The sequence below is a fragment of the Eumetopias jubatus genome, unplaced genomic scaffold, assembly GCF_037043125.1.
Source record: "Eumetopias jubatus isolate StellerSeaLion01/CBP00866 unplaced genomic scaffold, mEumJub1_p1.0 scaffold_17, whole genome shotgun sequence".
Lineage (NCBI taxonomy): Eukaryota > Metazoa > Chordata > Mammalia > Carnivora > Otariidae > Eumetopias > Eumetopias jubatus.
In genome coordinates this window covers 69,208,933-69,235,526 of record NW_028274823.1, presented here as the reverse complement: position 1 = coordinate 69,235,526, position 26,594 = coordinate 69,208,933, and the positions used below count along the sequence as shown (strand labels likewise).

Below are 26,594 nucleotides of genomic sequence, written 5' to 3'. Positions count from 1 at the left end.
CTTTGTAGAGCCCTAAGTAGGTACCACCCCATTGAAGTGTGTGAAAGACACCCCCTGGATTTGGCTCGTGTCTTGTGTGGCAAAATGCAGTGGGCCTGACTGCTACTTGTAATAACTAGCACATACAAAAGAAAAAGGAAACAACAACAACAACAGAACAATTAACTTTTCTGTGCTTCACTTTTTTTTGCAAATAAGGGTTTATATATTTAAGTACAGTATTGTAGGTGCCAGGTTTAAAGGGGTGGAGTAGGAAGTAATCTCTGAGGCAATATATGTGGCTTTTCAGAATTTACCAGCTCTTACAACTTTATTTATTAATGTTTCATATTTGTGTTTTTTTTTTATTTAGAAGGTAGTTTGTGTCAGTCAAGATATTTTATACCAGTTCCTTACTAGATCACAATTCTGTCTTAGGAGAAATTTTCTAGAACTCTTTAGAGCATTCTAAACTTGAATAAACACATTCAGAGGTGACCCTTAAAGTATATAGCTACTCTTACATGTATTTTCTTGGAGATACAACTACTTTTAAGTTTCTAAGAATTCAGAGGACCTCTTTCCTATACCTTTTAAACTATTATCTTAGGAAGTTATTTTTTTTTCCACAAGCCAGTTCTCCTTGAATTTCATGTGTCAGTATAATCATCAACAAATATGTTGGACCAGTGATTAAGGAGATTATAAGCATCATAATCTGATTCCAGTAAGTTAAGTCTTTAAAACATTGGTAGGGTAGAGTTGGGATGAGAGTATAAAAATAGAGTCATGGTGCGCCTGGGTGGCTCAGTCGATTAAGTGTCTGCCTTCAGCTCAGTTCATGATCTCAGGGTCCTGGGATCAAGCCCTGCTTCAGGCTCCCTGCTCAGTGGGGAGTCTGTTTCTCCCTCTACCCCTCCCCCTGCTCATGCTCTCTCTCTAAAATAAATAAATAAAATCTTAAAAAAAATAAAACAGAGTCATGATCCCTTTAGACAGGATATGGAAACATTTAATAAACTTCTGCTATAATTAGTCCACTGGTTAAATTGATCATGAGACAAAAAAACAAAAATAAAAAATGCAGCCCTGTTTCTGGGCACCTCTGTTACCAAGGATTTCCAGTGGTTGGAAGACAGCTTTACTTTGAGACTGATCAACTCAGCACTTGGAACTCAGCTCTTGGAAAAGCAACCAAAAGCTATATATCCTGACAGTAGGTCAGCAGCATCCTAAATAAGCTAGAAGGGTGTAATATTTAGAGTTTTGAGGTCTTCTAAACCAGAAAAACCAAAACCAAAATTTGGAACAAGAATTTTGTGTGGCTTTGGCTATTTTGCTAGAAATCATATATTCTGTAAATTGAAAATAGTTGTGGCAGTAGCATGAGTTTTTAATATTTTAATGATTAATATTCTTTTGAGATTCATTTTTAGGTAAGATTATATATTACTTAAAAGGCCACCCCAGGGGCGCCTGGGTGGTTCAGTCATTTGAGTGTCTGCCTTCGGGTCCTGAGATCAAGACCCGCATTGGGCTCCCTGCTCAGCGGGGAGCCTGCTTCTCCCTCTCCCTCAGCTGCTCCCCCTGCTTGCTCTCTCTCTGTCAAATAAATAAATAAAATCTTAAAAAAAAAAAGGCCACCCCAGTGTTTTTAAGTAAACTGCATTATTTGCTCTTAACATCTGTTATTATGATACTCTTTTTGTTAAATGCAATCTGCATTAATTGATTCTGATTCTGTTGTCAAATCTAATCATATGTATTTATAAAAAGATTGAAATTTGAGATGTCTATTCCCTGCTGATCATGTTATTCCTTAAATTTTATTGGTTAACTCAAATATCACACACCTTATATAAAAGGCATTGTGCTAAGTATTGTGGAGGAATCCATGAATAAAATGCATTAAAGTTCTGGTTTTAAAAAAATATTCTGGTAGAAGAGGAAAGGGAAGGAAGAAATTTAGTATTTATTATTATTTTTTTAAGATTTTCTTTATTTAATTGACACAGAGAGAGAGACAGCGAGAGAGGGAACACAAGTGGGAGAGGGAGAAGCAGGCTTCCCGCCGAGCAGGGAGCCTGGTGCGGGAGCTCGATCCCAGGACTCTGGGATCATGACCTGAGCTGAAGGCAGTCGCTTAACCGGCTGAGCCACCCAGGCGCCCCGAAATTTAGTATTTATTAAGCATCTTATTATACATGCCAGGTATTAAGCTAGGTACTTCTGTGTTTTTTTTTTTTTTTAAGATTTATTTTATTTTTTAGAGTGAACAAGCGAGTGGGGTGAGGGGCAAAGGGAGAGGATCTCAAGCACACTCTGCCCTGAGCGTGGACCCATAGCAGGACTCTATCTCAGACCCTGAGATCATGACATGAGTCCAACACTTAACTGACTGAGCCACCCAGGTGCCCCGGTACTTTTGTGTTTTCATTCAGTGGTCAGTATAATTCTTCAGGGTTACCAGTGATGTCCCCAGATGAGGTACTTGAGACTCAAAGAGGTTAAGTTGCCCAAAGTCACACAACTAGTAAGGGTTAGTGCAAGGCCAGATTTGATCCAAGTCTGACTCCAAAACTCATGTTTTTAAAGTGGCTGTTGAGAAGATGACCACTGTTAAGGAGAATGGGTATAATTTGGGCATAGGGAACTAGAAGGAAGGTTATTTTAGGAGAAAGAAAGTTATGAAGGCCAGAAAACTTAGCCATGTAAAATCCAGGTAATCAGTCGAAACCTGACTGTATGGTTCTCAAACTTTTGGTTCTTAGGACCTCCTTGTATTAAAAATATTGAGGGGGGTGCCTAGGTGCCTCAGTCCATTAGGTATTTGACTCTTGATTTTGGCTTAGGTTGTGGTCTTGGGTTCATGGGGTGGAGCCCTGCTTTGGTAGTGGAACCTGCTTGGGATTCTCTCTCTTCCTCTGCCCTCCCCCCTGCTTGTGTGTTCTCTCTTTCAAAAACAAACAAAAACTGTTGAGGGCCTCGAAGAGCTTTTTTGTTTGTATGGTTATGTCTATTAATATTTACCATATGACAATCTAAAACAAATTTAAAAATAGTAATTTAGAAATAACAAAATTATTACATATTAACATAAATAACATTTTTATTAAAAATAATTTTTTCCAAAACAACAAAAAAGTGGCATTGTTTTATACATGTTCAGATCTCATTACAGTCAGGCTTATAGATAATAGTTGAATTTTCACATTTGCTGAGGAATTCAATCTGTTACAATATCACATATCATATAACTGGAAAACTCCACTGTATACTCATGAGATATTGAGAGTGAAAAAGGCAAAAACATTGTAGTTTTATTGTGAAATTAATGTTGACCTCATAGACCTCTTGAAAGTGTTTTAGAAAACGCAAGGGAGTTCTTTGGAATATTACTGGGTGAGTTTGTGAATGGGAACCCAATTGAGTGTGTAGGCTTGGGACTAGATAATGAAAAGCCTTCACTGGTTGAGTTTGATTGATTTTAATAAGCAGTGGGGAGCCACTGAAATTCTCTAAGGGAAGATTGAAATAGAGCTGTGCTTTTAGAAGATTATTCTACAAATAATGCATAGAGTTTTGGGAAGCAATTCAAGTTGTACTATAACTGGTTTTTGAGGTAACTGTAGGAAGTAGTATTACAAGTATTGAGAGTATGTTGTATTTTCTTCTGACTGTAGATGAAGGAAAAGAGAAAGAAAAGAGTCAAAACAATGCGGAAATTTTGTGCCTGGTGACTGGGAGACTAATATTCTATTAACAGATGTAGGAAACACAGGAAAAGAAGCAAGCTTGAGAAAGAAAGTAGATTAGGTTTTGGAATTTAAAAAAAAAAAAAGTTTTACATTATTATTTATGTTGAAATAAATTTAGTCTTACAGAAAAGTTACAAAAAATAATAAAGTTCATGTGTATCCTTCATGTAATTTCCCCAGTGTTTACAATTTACATAACCAAAATGAAGAAAGTAACATAATGAACTAAACTATAGACCTAATTCGGATTTTACCAGTTTTTCTACTGTCCTTTTCTTGTTTGAGGATCCAGTCTGGGATCCTACATTGAATTTAATTGGTAGGTCTCCTTAGTATATGTATTCTTTAATCTGTGACATTTCCTCAATCTTTCCTTGTCTTATAAAAATTATTTAGTGAAAAGAGAAGATGCTTCTTATAGGTGTAGTGGAAACTACCAATATCATTTCATTTTTTAAAAATGCCTAAGAACCTGAGCAAAAAAATCACTATCTTTTATTTAAAAAGTTACAGAACTGTTATAAAAAAGTTGAAACAAAGGCTCAGTTAAGTGGCTGCCTTTGGCTCAGGTCATGATCCAAGCATCCTGGGATTGAGTCCTGCATTGAGCTCCTTGCTGAGCGGGGAGCCTGCTTCTCCCTCTCCCTTTGCTGCTTCCCCTGCTTGTGCTCTCTCTCTCTCTCTCTCTCCCTCAAATAAATAAATAAAATCTTAAAAAAAAAAAAAGTTGAAAGAAGACATAAATGAAAAGTGACAACCCATTCCCGGAAATAGCTACAGCTACTAGTTTGGTGTGTATTCTATTATTTATTTTCTATGCATGTATGTGTATATGTTATGGGATCTAATGGGCATACCCTTCTGTAACTTGTATTTTCCACTCAAAAACTGTATTATAAGCACACAACATCTTTTAATGTAGCATTTACATATCTAGCTCATTCTTTTTAATGGCTGCACAGTGTTTCATAATGTGGCTGTATTATGAAACCATTCTCTTATTGATGGACTTTTAGGTTATTGGTTTTTCATAGTTATACAGAATACCTCACTCAACATCTTGATATATATATATCTTTGGGTATTTGGACAGGTATTACTATGGGATGAAATTACCGGTCAGAGACCATATGCATTTTCCACTTTCACAGTTATTACCAAATTACCCTTCAAAAGGATGTGTCTTAACTTAACAGTCCCTCCAACAGGGAATGACATGTTTATTTTCCACCAAAGTTATGGATGAAGTATTCTAACAGGTCAACAGTGGTTTGGTTTCAGTAATGGTCTTATGGGTGTTTGACTATGCATTGCTCTGTTTTTTTCTTTACAAAGCACTACTTTGCTTTGTTTTGCTTTTGTAACACAAACACACACTCACATATACCTCCTAATTCAAAATAAATGGTTTTAAATGCTTTGTCTTTGGAATTTTTTACTTTTAATCAAGCATGAAGAGGCCTAGGTGAGGAGCTAATGAAACAGTTATTGGGAGGCTACATATAGAGTGCATCCTAGATTTCAGGGGGAGTTGGTGGAGTAGGAAGGAGTGAGAACCAGGGTCAGGTTGTAAACGGTACTTTAGAGGGGCTTCCATGAGCAGTGAGAAATGTGGAGTTAAGCTTTGGCTCTTATGTATCTTACAGACTTGAGCAATTTGTATAATTCAGTGTTAATTCTTACAGAGGCAGTGGAGAGAAGAGCAAAGGAAGAGATTACTAATCCTAGAATTTCTTTTTGAAATAACATAGGAATCACTAACTTATTTGTAATACTCCATATGTGGCTATGATGATAAAAATAGGTAAATGAGAATGCCAGTTAAAACAGAGAAACCATGAAGGAGGGTATAAGACTGTTTCTGAGAAACTTGGAGTAAACTAAGTTGGAATTTAACGAGTATAAGTAGTTCTTGGTTTCTTATGTCTTATCTAAATGTATACTGACTGCGGGGGGCAAGATGGCAGCAGAGGAGGTGACCTCGTTTCATCTGGTCCCTCGAATTTAGCTGGATATCTATCAAACCATTCTGAACACACACGAATTCAACCTGAGCTGTAAGAAGATTTATATGTATCTCTACGAGCAGAAAAATGACTACTTTTTGCAAGGTAGGAGGTGCGGAACCTTGAATCTTCAGGGGAAATTTCGGAAGATAAACAGAGGGGGAGGGAGCCTCCAAAAGCTGGCCACTGGAAAGTGATATAACACTGGAGCAAAAAATCGGGACCCTTGGAAATCTGCTCTAGTGAGAAACACCCCTTTCTGAGAGACACGGGATGAACAGGGCAGAAATCTAGGTGGATCATTGTGGTCTCAGGATTCCAGGAGATTCAGAAAGAATGGGGGAGCCTGAACCGATAGAATGCCCAAGCAGTGGAGCAGGGAGACTGGTTAAGGTCAGCGAGCCCAGAAGGGACTCTCAGCTCTGGTCACCATAAACCTCAAGCCGAGCCTGTAGGGAGACTGCTGTCTGCCTGACCACCCTGAAAAGGGCTAGAAGGTGTGGGCTGTTTAACATTCTAGGGGAGATATAAAACGGCTTGTGCCCAGGACAGGGCAACAGATCTCAGGGCAGCGTGGCCCATGAAAGGACACTGGGGCAGCACCTAGCATGACCTGGGAGCTGTGCATGTACAAGCCCATGGCTGCTAGCAATTGCAAAATCACAAAGCGCAGAGATTCTTGTGGGTACCCATAACTCCCCCAGGAAAGGGTCAGTGGACGGGAGCCGTGGGATTCAGCAGTTTGGCCCAAAAAGAGGCTGCATCCATGACTGGGCAACAGCTCTTGGGGTGACCACGGAAGGGACACTGGGGCAGCATTCAGTGTGACCTGGGAACTGCAGAAGAGGGTACACATGCGAGCCCATGGCCACTAGCAGTTGCAAAGTCGCAAAGCACAGAGAGGCTCGGGGTTCCTTGTAACTGCCTCGGGAAAGATGTAGTAGGCACAAATAGGGCAAGTCTGTGGAGTTTGGTACACAAAAAAGTGGAGATGGTTTGACCTGGAGGATTTATTGAAGAAAGGGGACCGCAATCTTGTGGCTCTGGGCCGGAGAGTCCTGCATGGCCATATTTGCTCTAACCCTCGAAAGAGAAGCAGAAAGCCACCAGGGAACAAAAGCCACACAGCCGATCAGCTCACGTTAAGCCCATCCCCCTAACAAGGGGTGGGACAACTCCAGGCAGAGACTCTTGAGAAGCCGAGAAGCAGGTCCCCCCCACCACTGCCCGAAGACAGACTGGAAGAACAGGTGAATCATAAGCTTATTTCCCACAGGACTGTCAAACTCCAGTGCTAGGGGAAAATAATGTAGGGAGCTCCAGGTGTTTCCTCACGACTCGTTGTATACTTCAGGCTAAAATTTTACATTTCTTATTCTTCCTGTTCTTTTTTTTATTTTTAACCCCATTCCCATTTCAAATAGATTCTTATTTCCCAATTTGTTTTTAGTTGCTTTTTAACTTTTATTTTTTTCACATCTATGTTTTATAAGATTTATGCCCCATACTAGCCTGTTTTCACTCTATTCAACTTTATCTTGATATATATATATATATATATATATATATATATATATATAAAGTTTTGATTTCTTTGTAATATAGTGTTTTCTAACAAGGAGACCAAAAATCAGTCAGGAACAGGAAGATCACCCTGCTTTGTCCATCCTGAGAGATTATAATCTCTCACCCCGCCCCCCCCCCCTTTTTTATTGTTTTGGATCATCTTGACTTTGGTCGCATATCTGTGGTAGCTTTCCACCACTTCGGATTTTTTCTTGGGGGCATTTTGCGTGGGTCATGGTTGATATTTTGGACTCTGTTCATTGGCTCAACCATCCCTCAATAGAATTACTAGGAGGAGGAACTCTCAATAAAGAAAAGAACCAGAGACAGTGTCCTCTGCCATAGAACTAGTGGATATGGATATAAGCAAGATGTCAGAGATAGAATTCAGAATAGCAATCATGAAGTCAATAGCTAGGCTTGAAAAAAGCATTAGTGACAAAATAGAATTTCTAAGGGCAAAAATGAGATCTAATCAGGCTTAACTTAAAAATGCTATGAATGAGATGCAGTCTAAACTCTGTACTCTAACAGCCATGGTAAATGAGGCAGAAGAGTGAATCAGTGATCTAGAAGATAAGCTGGTAGACAGGAAGGAAGCTGATAGGGATAGGCAGCTAGTAGCCCATGAAAATAGACTTAGATCAATGATGCCTTGAAACATTGCAATGTCAAAATTATTGGGATCCCCGAGGGAGTGGAGAGAGAGACAGGACAAGAAGGTATAGGAAATCATAGCTGAGAACTTCCCTAATCTGGGAAAGGAAACAAACACTCGTGTCCAAGAGGCAGGACCACTCCCAAAATAAAAATAGATCAACACCCCAACATATAATAGTGAAGCTTGCAAATCTTAGAGCCAAGGAAGCTATCCTGAGAGCAGGTAGGGGAAAGAGATTTCTTACATACAAAGGGAGGAACATCAGAATAACATCAGACCTATCCACAGAAACCTGGCAGGTCAGAAAGGGCTGGCAAGACATATTCAGGGTACGAAATGAGAAGAATATGCAGCCAAGACTACTTTATCCAGCAAGGCTGTCATTCAGAATGGATGGAGAGATAAGGAGCTTCTAAAACAGACAAACTGAAAGAATATGTGACCACCGAGCCAGCCCTGCAGGAAATATTAAGGGGGATACTGTAAATGAAGAAAGACCCTGAGAGTAATATAGACCAGAAATTAACAGAGACAATCTATAGAAACAGGGACTTTACAGGCAATACAATGGCACTAAATTCATATCTTTCAGTAGTTACTCTCAATCTAAATGGGCTAATGCTCCCATCAAAAGACACAGGGTTTCAAATTCGATAAAAAAGCAGGACCCATCCATATGCTGTCTACAAGAGACTCCTTTTGAACCTAAAGACACCTCCAGATTAAAGGTGAGGGGATGGAGAACCTTCATCATGCTGGCGGGCCTGAAAAGAAAGCTGGGGTAGCAATCTTCATATCAGGCAAATTAGATTTTAAACCGAACACTGTGGTGAGAGATGTAGAGGGACACTATATCATATTTAAAGGGTCTACCAATGAGAAAAATCTAACAATTGTAAATATCTATGCCCCCAACATGGGAGCAAGAAGTTACATAAACCAACTAATAACCAAAATAAACATGGATAATATTAACAGTCAGAGACCTAAACACTGTACCTGTTGATGATCTGATCATCAACAAAGAAACAAGGGCTTTGAATGACACACTGGACCAGATGAACTTTGTAGATATATACAGAACATTCCATCCTAAAACAACAGAATACTCATTCTTCTCGAGTGCACATGGAACTTTCTCCAGGATAGATCACATACGGGGTCACAAATCAGGTCTCAACTGATACAAAAATATTTGGATCATTCCCTGCATATTTTCAGGCCACAGTGCTTTGAAACTGGAACTCAACCACAAGGAAAAATTTGGAAGGAACTCAAACACTTGGAGATTAAAGAACATCCTACTGAAGAATGAATGGATCAACCAGGAAATTAAAGAAGTACTTAAACAATTCATGCAAGCCAATGAAAATGAAAACATTGGTTCAAAACCTATGGGATACTGCAAAGGCGGTCCTTAGAGGGAAGTACATAGCAATCCAAGCTGCTCTCGGAAAATTAGAAAACTCCCAAATGCAGAAGCTAGCCTTACACCTAAAGGACCCAGAGAAAGAACATCAAATAAAGCCTAAAGCAAGCAGCAGAAGAGAAATAATAAAGATTAGAGCAGAAATCAATGAAATAGAAACTAGAACAGTAGAACAGATCAACGAAACTAGAAGCTGGTTCTTTGAAAGAATCAATAAGATCGATAAACCTCTGCCAGACCTATCCAAAAGAAAAAAGAAAGGACCCAAATTAATAAAATCATGATAAAAGGGGAGAAATCACGACTAATACCAAGGAAATAGAGACAATTATTAGAACTTATTTCCAGCAGCTATATGCCAAGAAACTAGGCAATCTGGAAGAAATGGATGTATTCCTGGATACTTATAAACGACCGAGACAGAAACAGGAAGAAATAGACAATCTGAACAGAGCAATAACCAGCAAGGAAATTGAAGCAGTCATCAAAAACCTGCCAAAAAATAAGAGTCCAGGGCCAGATGGCTTCCCAGGGGAATTTTAAGGAAGAAATCATCCCTATTCTCCCGAAGGTGTTCCAATAAATGGAAATAGAAGGAAAACTTCCAGACTCGTTCTATGAGGCCAGCATTACTCTGATTCCCAAAACCAGACAAAGACCCCATCAAAAAGTAGAATTACAGACCAATATCCCTGATGAACATGGACGCCAAAATACTCAACAAGAGAATAGCCAATAGGATCCAACAGTACATTAAAAGGATTATTCACCATGACCAGGTGGGATTTATTCCTGGGATGCAAGGGTGGTTCAACATTCACAAATCAATCAACGAGATACAGCACATTAACAAAAGAAGAGACAAGAACCATATGATCTTCTCAATTGATGCAGAAAAAGCATTTGACAAAATACAGCATCCTTTCCTGATTAAAACTCTTCAAAATGTAGGGATAGAGGGAACATACCTCAATATCATAAAAGCCATCTATGAGAAGCCCCCAGCAAATATCATTCTCAGTGGGGAAAAACAGAGAACTTTTCCCCTAAAGTCAGGAACACGACAGGGATGCCCACTCTCACCACTTCTGTTCAACATAGTACTAGAAGTCCTAGCCTCTGCAATCAAACAACAAAAAGAAATAAAAAGCATTCAGATCAGCAGAGAAGTCAAACTCTCTCTCTTCGCAGATGACATGATGCTTTATGTGGAAAATCAAAAGACTCCCCCTCCCATAATTGCTAAACTCATACAGCAATTCAGCAACATGGCAGAATACAAAATCAGTGCACAGAAATCAGTTGCTTTTCTATACACTAACAATGTGACTGAAGAAAGAGAAATTAAGGAATTGATCCCATTTACAGTAGCACCAAAACCCATAAGATCCTGAGGAATAAACCTAACCAAGGAGGTAAAGGATCTATACTCTAGAAACTACAGAACACTTACGAAAGAAATTGAGGAAGACACAAAGAGCCGGAAAAGCATTCCATGCTCATGGATTGGAAGAATAAACATTGTTAAATAAAATGTCTGTGCTGCCCAGAGCAATCTACACATTCAGTGCAATTCCTATCAAAATACCATCAACAGTTTTCACAGAGCTGGGACAAACAATCCTAAAATTTGTATGGAAGTAGAAAAGATCCCGAATCGCCAGGGGAATATTGAAAAAGAAAACCAAAACTGGGGGCATCAGAATGCGTCAGTTCAAGCTATATTACAAAGATGTGATCATCAGGCAGCATTGTATTGGCACAAAAACAGGCACATAGATCAACGGAACAGAATAGAGAGCCCAGAAATGGACCCTCAACTCTATGGTCAACTAATCCCCAACAAAGCAGGAAAGAATGTCTGATGGAAAAAAGACAGTCTCTTCAACAACTGGTGTTGGGAAAATTGGACAGCCACATGCAGAAGAATGAAACTGAACCATTCTCTTACACCACACACAAAGATAAACTCAAAATGGATGAAAGACCTCAATGTGAGACAGGAGTCCATCAGAATCCTAGAGGAGAACGTAGGCAATAACCTCTTCAATGTTGGCCACAGTGACTTCTTTCCTTTTTTTTTAAGTTTTTTTTTTCTTAATTTATTTATTTGTCAGAGAGAGAGCACAAGCAGGGAGAGCAGCAGGCGGAGGAGGCAGAGGGAGAAGCAGGCTCCTTGCTAAGCAAGGAGCCTGATGTGGGACTCGATTTCAGGACCCTAGGTTCATGATCTGAGCTGAAGGCAGATGCTTAGCCAACTGAGCCACCCAGGTATCCCCACAGCGACTTCTTTCAAGACACGTCTCCAAAAACATGGGAAACAAAAGTAAAAATGTACTTTTGGGACTTCATCAGGATAAAAAGCTTCTGCACAGCAAAGCAAACAGTCAACAAAACAAAGAGGCAACCCACGGAATGGGAGGAGATATTTGCAAATGACATTACAGGTAAAGGGCTGGTATCTAAGATCCATAAGGACTTCTCAAACTCAACCCCCCAAAAACAAGTAATCCAGTCAAGAAATGGGCAGAAGACATGAACAGACACTTCTCCAAAGAAGACATCCAAGTGGTCAACATGAAAAACTGCTCCACATCACTTGCCATCAGAGAAGTACAAATCAAAACCACAATGAGATACCTACTACCTTACACCAGTTAGAACAGCCAAAATTAACAATACAGGGAACAACAAATGTTGGCAAGGATCTGGAGAAAGGGGAAGCCTCTTACATTGTTGGTGGGAATGCAAGCTGGTACAGCCACTCTGGAAAACAAAATGGAGGTTCCTCAAGATGTTAAAAATAGAGCTACCCCATGACCAAGCAATTGCACTGCTACATATTTACCCCAGAGATACAGATGTAGTGAAAAGAAAGGGCACCTGCACCCAATGTTCAAAGCAGCAGTGCCCACAATAGCCAAATAGTGGAAGGATCTAAGATGTCCTTCAACGCATGAATGGATAAAGAGGGTATGGTACATATGTACAATGGAATATTACTCAGCCATCAGAAAGAATGAATACCCACCATTTGCATCGGCATTGATGTATTTCGCATGTTGTGAAATAAGTCAAGCAGAGAAAAACGTATCATTTGGTTTCACTCATATGTGGAACATAAGGAACAGCACAGAGGACCACAGGGGAAGGGAGGGAAAACTGAATGGGAAGAAATCAGAGAGGGAGACAAACCATGAGAGACTTTGGACTCCGTGAAACAAACTGAGGGTTGCAAAAGGGAGGGGAGTTGAGGTTGGGGTAACCAGGTGATTGGTATTAAGCAGGGCATGTGTGGTGATGAACACTGGGTATTATATGCAATTGATGAATTGTTGAACACTACATCAAAACACTAATGTACTAAATGTTGGCTGAGCAAACACAATAAAATAAAATAAAATGCAATTCAAATGAAAAAAAAATAAAAGTATACTGGCTGCTGACTAGGCTAAGAACAAAAGAGTGGGATTTTGGTTTGTTTGGTTGTATTTTTGTTGTTATATATTTTTACCCTCTTAGCACATCTCAGAATTCCTCATTTTTCTTTTTTCAAATTTAAGGTCTGTATTTTTGTGGGTGAGGGAGGGTATATTTGGTCCTTTTGTTTTCTGTTGGTCAGTCTGTCTGCACTCATGTACCATTGTTTCAGTTAATATAGCAGGGTTTGAGAAATGGGTAGAATATTAGACATTTAGACCCCTAAAGAGTCTAGGATGTGTAAGTCTCTTCACCTAAGCATTGATGTCATTATGTTTGATGTACTGTCAGCTGCCTCTTTCCCATAATAAGTGAGCTTTAAATAGACAACTTAAGGACCTGACCTTTGCAGTTCAGTTGTGAGATTTTTCTCTCTCTTGTCCTGAGCTCTAACTGCTCCTAACAGAGGAGGTAGAATCAGGGCACAAAAATATAAGAACAAGATAACCTTGACTTTTCTATATTATTTTAAAGGGGATTTGAAAAATGGTCTAACATTTGAAATTTGAACATGATTCAGTGCTATGACAAATAAAGTATAATTTTGGGTTTTTTGTCAGTATACAAAATAAATATGTGTATTTATGAATAGGTATGACTTATTCATATATACAGTATCTCTGTAAAATATATACATGCAAATAAATTCTAGTTTTTTAACTACAGAAACTTATTTTCAGAATAACTAGTTTTCTAGTTAAAATAAGGGCAAAGTAGTCCCATTTACCCACTTACACTAATGTTTAGAAAACTCGACATGATTATTATTTTCAGAAGCAATCTCCTAAAAGCCCAGTTTTGAAAACTATTAAATAAAGCACAGTCATCTCAAATGGGTCTGTGACTTGGGAACTCCTCCCCAACCATTTAAACTGGTTAAATAATTGCATTCTGCTACTAGAGAATTGGATGGTTCTTATCCATTCCATATTATTTACTTGAATGCTTATTATATGCCAGAGATTGCTGTACATTTCACATGTATCATTTCTCTTGTTTGTTACAGAAACTATGGATAAAAGTAGTAATGCCACTTTACATTAAATTAAGGTTTGGAGAGGTAAAAAAAAAAAAAAAAAAAGAAATGTTTTGCCCAAGATCATGTGGCAAGTGAGTAATGGCACCTGAATTTGAAGTTCAAAGTCTTGCTTTTTAATTTAACCATTATTACTAAGTCGAGGACTGAAATCTTCCTCTTTATTGTTTAACTATACCTGGACCAAAGAAGCTGCTAACTCTGTTAGTTAATTCTTATCAGGAAGAAGAGTACAGCACCAGCTGTGAAGATCACAGCAACAAAAACAAATGAAAGGACCAAGATACACTGGAGAAGACAGGGAAGAAGGAGACCAGAGCTTGCACTTGACTCAGTTTTTAGCTTATATATCACTCTCTTAGGAAAGCCTTTCCCTACCACATCCTATTCCTTATTCGTCTGTGTTAGAACACTGAACTCATTGTTGTAATTACCGTATTGCAATGATTCGAAGGTGCACATATTTTTCATTTTAGCATTTCTAAAATCTGGATGCATCTTATAATTGATGTCTTAAAATTAGTTGGTAGCATTTCTCAATTATTGATACAAAAATAAGGATGTGATTTATGGTCAATGGCATCTTGGATTTGATGAAATAAAATATTTACATGTGTTCCCATGAAAAGGTTTATGTCATTCCAACAGTTTTAAATACCAGGTATACACAGTATTTTCCAATTTCTAGTCTAGTCCTCTTTTAAGCTCCAGACCTGCATGTTGAACTAAATTTTCCTTTGATATCCCAGGGTTCACCAATTCAGTATGTCTACTTTCCGAAAAAACTTGTCTTTTAGTATTCCCCCAATCTCAGTAAATGGAATCTATGTTTGTACATTCATGAAGCTAAAAAGCTACCTACCAGTTTGACTGCCAGGCTGTTAATCCCGCTTCCACACTGTACTAGTTATATGAGCACACAGAGATGTGTGTTGCCTTTATTCTTCATCTGTAAAATGGGGAGCATAATAACACCTATCTCTGAGAGATTTTAGGACATTAAAACAAGGAGTAAATGTTAGCTGCCACTAATCTTCATGATACATATCTGTGACCTCTGTCCTTAACTCTGTACATGTAATTCATCAAATCCTGTGAGAGGTAGGCCCTTCAAAATATTTCTGTCCACTTTTATCTCATTGCTGCTTCTCCACTCCAAGCCCTCATTTTTCTCACCTATAGTAACTAATAGCTTCTACTTTTTCTCATCTCTAATCTATTCAATACGAAGATCAGTCAACCATCTTTTAAATCAGATCATACAGCTTCTTAAAGCCCACAATTCTTAATATGGTGTGTATTGTTCTCAGTTGTCTGCCTAGCCTCTGCCTACTTTTTCAGCCTCATCTTAGGCCACTCTACCTCACAGTGTCACTCATTTCTCCCAAATGAACTCCCACTCATTCTTTACTTTTCATCTTAGCTGCCACTGCCTCAAAGACATGTTCTGATCTTCCAAACTAAAGTAGGTACTTCAGTCCTACTGTATGATCTTTTGTATTGAATTTATACCTTTCATATTTGGGGTGAAGATAAGGAAGTTGAGTGATTTCCCCAAGGCTTGCAATGCTAATTATGGTAGATAATTGGCCAGATAATTGGCCAGCCCAGGACTGGCCAACTCTAAACTGTTATTTCCATGGTCCTTCCTTTGCTTCCTTGAGAGCAGAAGATAGCATATGAATTAATGTGCCAGGCTTCCACATACAGCCTGACTTCTCTCCTTTCTTTCCATTTAACTTCAGGTAGGTTGTTCTTTCAATATCCATTTCTTTGTGAGCCATCACTCCCAAATTAGATTGTAAACCTTTGAAGTTGTTCTTCATCTATTTTTATGGTCGAGTATAACATTCTTATAGTAGTTCTTATATATACCAGCACTTATATAAATTACCTTGCATGCAGTAGATACTGATTAAATATTTTTGTCTTAGGGATATTAGAGAAAAACAATATTTTAATCCATTTAATTTTTTTCAAGTTTTGGAGATATCTCTTGAAGGAATTTAGTACCTGCCATACTCTTCTACCAATCAGTAACAGTACATTTTCTGTTTTTGTATTTTGAATAGAACTGCCTAAAATTATTTTAAAGTAAATAGTTTTTGTCTTCATAGATTATTATGCTTGTTTCACTAGAAAAACAATTAACCTTAAGTATTTTTGCTTTGCTTCAGGAATTAAGTGATCTACAACGCGACCCACCTGCTCATTGTTCAGCTGGACCCGTGGGAGATGACTGTAAGCTTTGCTTTCCTGCTAGGATTTTGCTACCATTAATAATATAGGTTTGAACATTTGTTAACGACTCCAAAACTCCTTTGTTTGTTTCAGTGTTCCACTGGCAAGCAACTATTATGGGACCTGTAAGTATGATTCATATATATGAAATAATTCCCTCAGCCATACTTCATTTTTGCCATTTCACCTTTGATGAGATGTTTGTGGCTAAGGTTGAGTTTCCTTGTACTCTGAATCACTCAGGAAGCAAAATACAATTAAAGGATTTTTGATGATTTTCTGGAGCACTGCTGGCAAATACTTGTTAGGATCATTGTGATGTTTTCCTTTGCCAATTCCTTGATCATTACACATAGTCATGGATCACCCACAATTTGCAACCAGGCTATAAGTTATACATTTGGCTTTATCTGCTTTTAAACACAAAAGTCATTTGTTCAGAACTAAGCATACTTATTCTCACATCAACAATTTTAGTGAAAAAAAACCAATTTTAGTAGGTTAGAAATGAGTCTAATTAACTCAGTAATGGAATACCTGCAAGTAACAAGCACCAGTTTGCAAAAACTGTCTTCTCTATTCCTGTGTGTGAGAGAGAACTGGTGAGATAATTGCAACAAATCTATCTTTGCCAACTTGTGAATTTGTTTTTAGTTTTGTTGTATTGTACTGAACTCAAAATTATCTGCTATTTTATGACTGGCTTTACTTAACACTTACTACCCTTGTTAAGATTATTTCTTTCTATACCTAAGAGGCAGTTATGACTTGAAACAGACTTTTCTTTCTGGGCACAAAAATCTGATTGCATAAGAATGGGCATTGACTACTTTCTGGGTGAGAATATATATACTGGTAACCTGCTTCCATGAACATCATTCTCTCTTCCCTCCCCTGAAAGAATTTTATCTAGTAAGACATAGAGGTTTTAATCATATTGCCTTGTGTTTCACTTTTAAGAACAACAATTACTGAATCTTTAGAGCAGGAGTCCTGGGCAAGTGTCTCAAATTACTAAACTGTTAAGTTAGTTTTTTTAAGGGTAAAATGCAATATATTTATTTAAATAACAACTTTAAGAATATAGTTATTTGTTTTTCATTGCTTACTAAGAACCTTCAAAATACTATTATTTAAAGGCCCACCCTTACCATTTGAATTATAACCCTTCACAGATATTTCTTAGGTGAATCACAGTAGCAAATGGTTACAGTTATGTTACTCATACCCCCTTTATTTTAGTAATGCAAACATGCCATTCTATAATATCATTTGAATTTACTTACATTTTCTACATTCCTTATGAGTTTTGATGAACTAGAATTAAACTATATATAGTAAGAATAATTATACAGTACAGTCTTCTAATGTATATGCAGAAACTTGAGGAAGTAATGATAGTCTTGCTATTATTACCAAAGTGGTAATATAACATGATAAATGTAATTAAATATTAAGGAGGGGGCACCTGGTGGCTCAGTCAGTTAAGCATCTAACTTTGGCTTAGGTCATGATCTCAGGGTCCTGGGATTGAGCCCTATGTCCGGCTCCCCGCTCAAGTGGGGAGTCTGCTTGTCCCTCTGCCCCTCCCCCATTCATGCTCTCTTTCTCAAATACACAAGTAAATAAATTATATATATATACATATATATAGGAATATATATGTGTGTATATATAAAGGAATTAAAATAAGATTTTAGGTATTTTGTTACCTTTTTTCTTTATCATTTTTTCTTGCTTATAACATTAAATATATTTTCTAACTACCATAAAGAAATATAGCCAAATTTCAGGGCGCCTGGGTGGTTCAGTCATTAGGTGACTACTTTCAGCTCAGGTCATGATCCCAGGGTGCTGGGATTGAGCCCCTCATGGGGCTCCCTGCTCAGCGGGAAGCCTGCTTTTCCCTCTCCCAGTCTCCCTGCTTATGTTCCCTTTCTCACTGTGTCTCTGTCAAATAAATAAAATCTTTAAAAAAAAAAAAAAGAAACCTGGCCAAATTTAAATTCCTCTTGTAAAGTTTGTTCCTAATTTGATTCAATGAATATTGAATTTATCTAGTTTTATTTTGAGCTTTTTTGCATTTTCCACATTATATTATAAACTGTTTTTAAGTGAAGATTGGAGGTCTGGATTGTGTGTCACATAGCCTTTCCTTTTTATAACTCGGTCTTTTTAGTTCATCTCTATTCTTGTCCCATAAGGACCATCAGGGCGCCTGGATGGCTCAGTCGGTTAAGCGTGGGACTCCTGATTTCAGCTCAGGTCCTGATCTCAGGGTCATAGGATCAATCCCCATGTCAGTTTCCCTGCTCAGTGGGGAGTCTGCTCAGGATTCTCTTTCCCCCTCTGCCCTTACCCCTGCTTGCACTCTCTCTTAAAATAAATAAATAAATCTTAAAAAAGAAAAGGACCATCAGATCTTAAGTTTTATAAATAAGAAGGTAAATAAATACTAGCCCAAACCCTTTTTCCCATACTGATTACTGCTGCAGAAAATTCTTCTTTTCTCAAAGCAATCTTGTGTGTATACCAGTCTATAAAACTCTAGACTCATAAAAAGATCTGTTTATGTAAATCACACCACTGTGTGTGTCCTATTTTTGTGTTTAACTTTGATGTCGTCATGATTGTTGGAGATTCTTCCTTCATACCTGCAAAGAGAAACCTGTTTTCAAGGTAAATGATTTGAACTTAGGACAGAATGATGGCATTTTTTTTTTTTTCAAATCTATTTGGGGGAAAATCATCTTAGGCTATTAAATAAATACAGTAATCACTGATGCAAAATATTTGTAATTTCAGCCTGATAGCGCCTATCAAGGTGGAGTCTTCTTTCTCACTGTACATTTTCCGACAGACTATCCTTTTAAGCCACCAAAGGTATTTTCATTTTTATGATTGATGTGACTCCTTTGTCAGGGATTTTACTCTCTACCCCAAGATATGTACATGACGTCAAAGACTGTGGGTAGATTAGCATGTTCAAACTATTCTGTAAAAATCACTGAATTTAAAATATGCTTTCTTACTCAAATATTGGACTATATCTGTAAGACAAAAGGCAGTATCTGTTATACTATATATTAGCTTCCTTACCTTTTTCCCCTCGCCTCATTAGATATATGTAGTTTGGGAAATTTTTTATGGTCAAGAATCAGACTTTTCTATTCAGGGGATTGATTATCTTTGAAAGTTGGCCCTATTTCTGAGTTCTTAAGTTGTTATTCAACAAAAATTTATTGAGCACCTCCAGTGTTGTTACATTGGGGAATACAAAAATAAATACGACCTAGTCCCTTTACTAAGTGTGGTAGGAAAAGTAAAAACGAGTTCTTATTACATTAAATTTAAGACTGGATCTGAAGAGGAAATAAATGATGGTGACATCAGTGAGAGAAAAGTTTATTAACAAATTCTGCCACTCAGAATAATTATTTTAGATTTTTAAAAAAAACACCTGATTAACATATATATGAAACAATATAACAACAACTCTTGTGGAAGATTAGAATTCTCGGCAGATTCTTTAGGATAGGTAACAGGCTGAGGCCCCTCAACTTTCCTCTGGAACAGGGTTGGCACCCTATTTTTAGATCCAGTGTCACTGCAGGTATCAAATGATAATCAAATTAAGGAAAGGATTACTTTGAGGGATGATGAAAGCCATAGTTAGAGTACTACTCAGCTAGTCATACCAGCAATTACAGATTTATTTATTAATTCTAAAATACTTCTCAATTCCTGGGGGGCAAGGGGAAACTGATTTTATTTGCTTTCACACTCCCAGTAGCTAAAACTATGTGTGCACAAAGTAGATGCTCAATTTGTTGTTGAATACATTTCTAAGGTCATATAAAATTGAGGACATTTTACTCTAGAGCAAATTGGTTCTGTTTTGTTCATAGTTCGTGGGTTGTCACATTTTTGTTTTGTTTTTAGATTGCTTTCACAACAAAAATTTACCATCCAAACATAAACAGTAATGGAAGTATTTGTCTTGATATCCTGAGGTCACAATGGTCACCAGCTCTGACTGTATCAAAAGGTAATTTCATTTATCAGATTTATAACTGTTGAAAACAGTGAGACAAGAAAAATATAGCAGAAGTATCTAGGGACCAAAGTTTAAAAAAAAAAAACCAGTCTACTGTTTTCTCCTGCTTTGATTTTGCTTTGCTTTCATAGCTCTTCTGTTGCTCTTTTGCTTTTATCAGTTAGCTCGGCGCGGTTCACGGGCAAATCTTAATGATAAAATGAGACAAACTTTAAATACATTAGAGCTAGAAATTTGGATGAGCCTGTTGACATTTTTCCCCTTTAGTTTGGGCTTTAAAAGAGAAACAGTAAAAATAAGATTTTAGGACCAGTTGTCGCATTTATTAAATGGGATTGTTGATGTAATGAGTAAAGCTTTACATCTCTTACTTCTTCTAAGAAGAAATGCCAGATTAGGCTGATAAATGATTTAAAATGAAAGACACATTTCACACTTTGGAATTATGCAGTACATTTAGCATGTTAGTCTAAACTTTGAATAACCAATAACATTATCATGACAGATAACATAATCCATGTGGATTCTCAGCTTTAACAGATACATACCTTTTTCTTGCTAAATTATCAGATGTGACATAGACCTTCTGAAGCCTTTTTGTTACTAGCCAATTCTATTTGCTGTACCAGCCCTCTTAATTCATATCTTGTTTTTCTAGCAGAAGAGAACCTGACCATTGGAAAATACTGTTTGAGTTAGAAGCTTCTGCCCCTGAAGTAATTTGGTGGTTTTCCCTTTTTATAAAATTTAAGAAAATTATTTCTCTTGAAGGATTCAGGGGATGAATGAATCTATGCTCATTAAAAAAAATCTTTTTAATAAATGCTACCTGAGGGCGCCTGGGTGGCTCAGTTGGTTAAGCGACTGCCTTTGGCTCAGGTCATGATCCTGGAGTCCTGGGATCGAGTCCTGCATCGGGCTCCCTGCTCAGCAGGGAGTCTGCTTCTCCCTCTGACCTTCTTCCCTCTCATGCTCTCTCTCTACCATTCTCTCTCTCTTTCAATAAATAAATAAAAATCTTTAAAAAATAAATAAATAAATAAATGCTACCTGAATGTTTAACTTATTTTTAAAAGTGATTAGATTTATAGGAAGCAGGGTCCACAGTGATAATTATTTCAAATATTAAATAAGTAGTAGCCCTTCATGTCAGCTAGTTATTATGAATAGCAGTTTTTCTGACCTAAAATGTTTGTATAAAATGTTTGTGTTGATTCTAGTGTCTTTTTAAAAATCACATAGTGTAACTGTTATGCACTAGATGCAAGAAAGTTTTTGTGTCACAGGGTTATTCAAATTAATATAATCTTTCCTGGAATGGTACCACAAAATGAAAGAAATGGCAGACTGCCAGATGTTGAGCACTAATTTTCTAACATTGGTAGCTTTTTATAAATATTAATTAGTATTCTTGTCTTCTGGAAACTGCCCTTGAAGAAGAATTTCACGTAGCCTCAGTGTCCTCATATGTAAAATGGGTATTATAAGAGTATTACCACATAAGGTCACTATGCATCTGGCACATAGAAGGCACTCAAATGAATGTTAACTCCTTATTACCTTTCTCTTTATCTTAAAACATCTGATTTGTGTACATGATAGTGAAATCAGAGCACATGGCTCTTGGCAGCAGGAGTGGGAAATGAGGAACTTCCCTCTTGCTTATTTTATAAGGTAGCTTATACTTTGCTTATTTGTACATTTTTCACTTTTTTATATTTTAAAGGTCTTATTTTGCTTTTTATCATGAGTTTAGTCTAGAAACTCTGGAGATGTGAGCCCAGATAATCTACCCTATTGGTTTAATATAAAAGGCTTATAATTTTAGTAGGTAGATGGAAGATAAGGAAGATGAATAAAATACTAATTTTTCTCATTAGCCCTTAGCAACCCCCTTTCTGTGTCATTTAAGAAATTAACCCTGCTTTATAAATTCACTTGTGGATTTGTAAGAGTAGGAAAAGATAAAGGAACATAGTAGAGGAAAGTGAAGATGAAATATTCTTCCAAAGATTCCTCATACTCCTCAGAAGCGGTGGCATGCTTTTGTCTGTCATGACAGACAAATCAGGAACCAGAGTCCTTGTTCCTTACTTTCTGATACTTAGATTGTTTTTAAAAATGTAGCTATTTGAATTAGTATTTTGATGTGGCAAGAAAACTACTTTTTCAATTTTCACTTATATTTTAAAACATACAGGTTATGTATTGATAACTGTTCACATTATTTTTGAGTGTGGTACAAATAATGGACATGGAAAGAAGATTCTTTGAAAAAAATCTGACAAATCTTTCTTCTTTGTAGGCAAACTGTAGCACTAAAGCCAAAGTAAAAAAATGTGCATAAACATGAGTCCAAAATGGTTTGGACTGTTAACTGCAATTTGTTTGCTTTACTTTGAATTGATTAGAACATAGATTTTCTGCATTAAAATAAAATAAAAAACGAACAGTTCCTCATTAAAGTACAAAAGTATCTTTAAGAAATATCTAGGGGCGCCTGGGTGGCTCAGTCAGTTAAGCGTCTGTCTTCGGCTCAGGTCATGATCCCAGGGTCCTGGGATTGAGTCCCCCATTGGGCTCCTTGCTCTGCAGGGAGCCTGCCGCTCCCCGTGCTTGTGCACTCTCTCTCTCTGATAAATAAATGAAATCTTAAAAAAAAAAAAAAATATCTAAAGTTAGGATGCTGTTCTAAAAATGTTTTGATTAGGTACCATATTTGGTGTATGTATGTGTTACCTAAAATTATTTTTATAGAGAACTCTTCAGATTAAATGTTGTTAATAGTTACTTTATAAATGCACATTTTTTTAAATAAGTAGAAATTCAAATTAAATTTACAACTTCAAAAATTATAGTAATTTTGTATTCTACACATTGTATGCTAATTTTATAATTTTTAATTAAAAAATTAGAAATATCTGCTCCTAAACAAAGTTAGTCTAAAAAGTAATTTAACATGCTCATTTTATTTTGTTTTCTTTCTAAGTTCATTGTCTAATTTCAGTAAAGTCATTTTCATATATGTAATTGTTATAAAGCAGAAAGATCATTATCTGATGTGATGTTCTCTTTTCAATCTAGTTTTATTGTCCATATGTTCTCTACTTTGTGATCCTAACCCAGATGACCCCTTAGTACCAGATATTGCACAAATCTATAAATCAGACAAAGAAAAGTAAGTGTTTACTTATATTAGTTTCTGTATGGGTGTATTTCTGTGTAGTCTGCCAAAACATAAGTATTATCAAAATATTTAAGTACATTTAATTGTGTTTATTGTACTTATACGAAGTTTGCTTATCTTTCCGCTGGAAGAAATCTTTCTTTTTAAACCTTATTAGGTTTTTTTACAAAAGATATTATTCCTTCCCACATAGTGTTTAGTCCTTTACTATTTAATAGTACATGTTCTGCATTTGCATAATATGTCTTTTTTTGATAGGAAAGAACTACATATATAGTTTTAAGTAGTAAATTTAAAGTAAAAGAATTTGATAATTGGAAGCCTTGAATATTGTATTCCTTATCTTCTCCCAGGAAGAGAAGTTATCCCTAACCCCCTCCAAACTGACCTAATTTTCAAGCTGCTTCATCTTGCTGGTACCATTGATTCATTTGTAGTTTACAGATAATGCCCCTTCAGGGTTTTATAGATTTCTGTTAGAAGTTGATTTCTTATTTTGTTGTTTGTAATTTAGGCATGTTTTTATATTGGTTATAGAGAAATCCATCAGTCAAAAAAATCACCTCTGTTTTGTTTAATATATGAGCCTAAGTCACATTGACCCAATAATTGGCATATGAATGATTACTGCAGTTAAGTATAAAAAGGTAGAGTATACAGTTTTATATAAATAGGTCTTCTAAAAGATTAAATTTGTATGTTTTTACTATATCCCTTTTGTATGCCTACAGATACAACAGACATGCAAGAGAATGGACTCAGAAATATGCAATGTAAAATCAAAAAATATTTCCTATATACCAGAGTACTGTAAAATCTAGGTTTTTTTCAACATTAGCAGTAAATTGAGCACTGTTTACTGTTTCATTGTACCATGAAATCCTTTGATTTTTACCCATTTTACATGTATTTCTGAAGCAAGACAAAACAAACTTCTAAAAATACCCTTAAGACTGTGATGAGAGCATTTGTCATTTTGTATGCATTGAGAAAGACATTTATTATGGTTTTTAAGATACTTGGACATCTGTATCTTCGGCTTACAAGATCTGCAATGCATCTGAAAAGCAACCAGATTATTTTTTGCTGAAACTAGATGTTTTTACATGAGAAATACTGTATGTGTTGTCTAAGATGTCACCATTTTTATAAATCTGTATTCAGATTTCATTCTTTGTTAGCTCACTTTATAATTTGTATTTTTTTACTGTATAGACTAAATATATTCTATTTACATGTATGTCAACTCATTACCTTTTTCCTGTGAACAGTATTGAAAAACCCAACAGCTGGTAATTAAGTGAATTAATTGTCTCCCTTGTCTTAGGGTATTCGGTAGATTGATTGCAGATTTCTTAAACCTGAAAGGATCTTTACACTGTAATTCTCAGTATCCTGATTATGGAGAAACACTTGTTTTGATTTTGTTATACTTGACTTAACTTTATTGCAATGTGAATTAATTGCACTGCTAAGTAGGAAGATGTGTAACTTTTATTTGATGCTATTCACATTTGAGTTTTTTTTCTGTATAGGCGATATTATATTGACACCTTTTACAGATATTAATGTAGCTTTTTCCATATAAATAAAATGCTTTTTCTACTATTTGTCTTGATTACTTAAAGAAATAAATTATTATAAGTAAGGATCAAAACTATAAAATTTCGCATGAAAATTAATTCCAAATTGTGAGAATGAGTTGTATTTGGCATTCACTGCCATTAATTATATAAATTTTATTGCTTTTAGGTTTGTATCTGTTTACTGTATTATTAGTCTGGAGGATGATACACATTGGACCCTTGTTATAGAAGAGAATTTAGAGTAAGTTGAGGTTTGTCTTGGATCACATTTTAAGTGGATCATTTACTAAAGTACTGTGATGAGTATAAGGCAGTGTCACCCACACTGAAGAAAGTATTGACCTGAAAAATATTTTAACTATTAAAATGCCCCTCTAGGTGGAATGGACATTGTATTTCTTAACATTTTAAAATCTAGAATTTTTAAAATAGTAGTTTAGTGCCATCACAGTTTGAAAGAGGACATCCATTTTTTACTATAGATGTTATAAAGAAAATTCTAAAAGGATGCTTTCCTCTGTTTTTATAAATTTCCAGTTAAAAGTGATTTAAATAAGCAGGTTATCTTTGCAGATTTTAAAGAAAGCTAGAAAGTTCTAATGTTCTAACTTGGAAAAAAAATACATTTCTAATTATTTAGCATGCTTACCGAACTTGAGTGAGTGTCATTTTTAAGAAGAGTTGTAGCTCTTTGGACTATTGCAGTAGCTGTCTAAGTGTGCAAGAATCTGTGATGGATGTAGTCATTAGTAAAGCATTTAAATCACTTCAGTATTTTACCATGGATCATTACTATTAAAGCACAAAATAACCCGTTGTTAGAAAATGTGTTTTTATAAATGAATGTAAAAATAAATAAATGAATTGTGAAATGGATGTTTAAGAAAATATAGGTTTAAAAAGTAACTATATTAAGTAATGTCTTGAAACAAACATATCATGAAAAACACTGCTTAGGTATATGATTATAAGCTACATTCGCCCAGAATTTACACTCAACTTCATTAGATTTAAGTGTTTAGTATATTTTGATAGTAAAGAATTTTGTTTCTTGAATATCTTTCACTTTTTTTAAAATTTTGATTTGTGTGGCATTTATTTTTGGAAGTGTCCTTTTTTTTTCTTTATTAAAGGTTTTGAAATTCGCCTAATTCTTGTTTGCCTTTGCTTACATCTGAATTGTACAACCAGACTCCAGAGGAGTGAGCACAAGTTCTCATAATTAAATAAAAACCTTAAGAGTTCAACGGTGGCATAATGATTAACCAAGTCACCATTTTAGTTATGTCGTTTTTGCTAAATTCTGAAAGAATATATCAGTTACCAAAAAAAAAAAAAAAAAGAATATATCAGTTACCTTGTACAACTGCAAGTCCGAAGTCAGGGGCCTTCCTCCCTAAGTAACCATTAATTTAGGGACCCTTGGAATGAGGAAAATGGGTAGTCTTTTGGAGATTTAGGATCATACCTCTTGAAGTCCTGGATGTTTCAAGACAGTTAAAAACCATATTCAAGTTGAATTCTGGACACTAGTTAACTGTCACATACAGTTAAGTCAGAGATACAAGTTGTAAACACAACCTCACCCTCATCTCCCATATTTGCATA

General features: G+C 36.2%; 1 protein-coding gene across 1 annotated transcript in view; it reads left to right on the top strand.

Annotated features, from left to right (window-relative positions):
- UBE2D1 (ubiquitin conjugating enzyme E2 D1) overlaps nt 1-26,003 on the top strand; it is a 39,394-nt gene extending 13,391 nt beyond the window's left edge. Inside the window, exons 2-7 of the mRNA XM_028124016.2 lie at nt 16,093-16,156; nt 16,250-16,281; nt 18,962-19,039; nt 20,099-20,204; nt 23,298-23,391; nt 24,132-26,003. Coding sequence (XP_027979817.2) covers nt 16,093-16,156; nt 16,250-16,281; nt 18,962-19,039; nt 20,099-20,204; nt 23,298-23,391; nt 24,132-24,177 — 420 coding nt within the window. The 3' untranslated portion in view covers nt 24,178-26,003. The remainder of the gene's footprint in view (nt 1-16,092; nt 16,157-16,249; nt 16,282-18,961; nt 19,040-20,098; nt 20,205-23,297; nt 23,392-24,131) is intronic.
- The last annotated feature ends 591 nt before the right edge of the window (nt 26,004-26,594 follow it).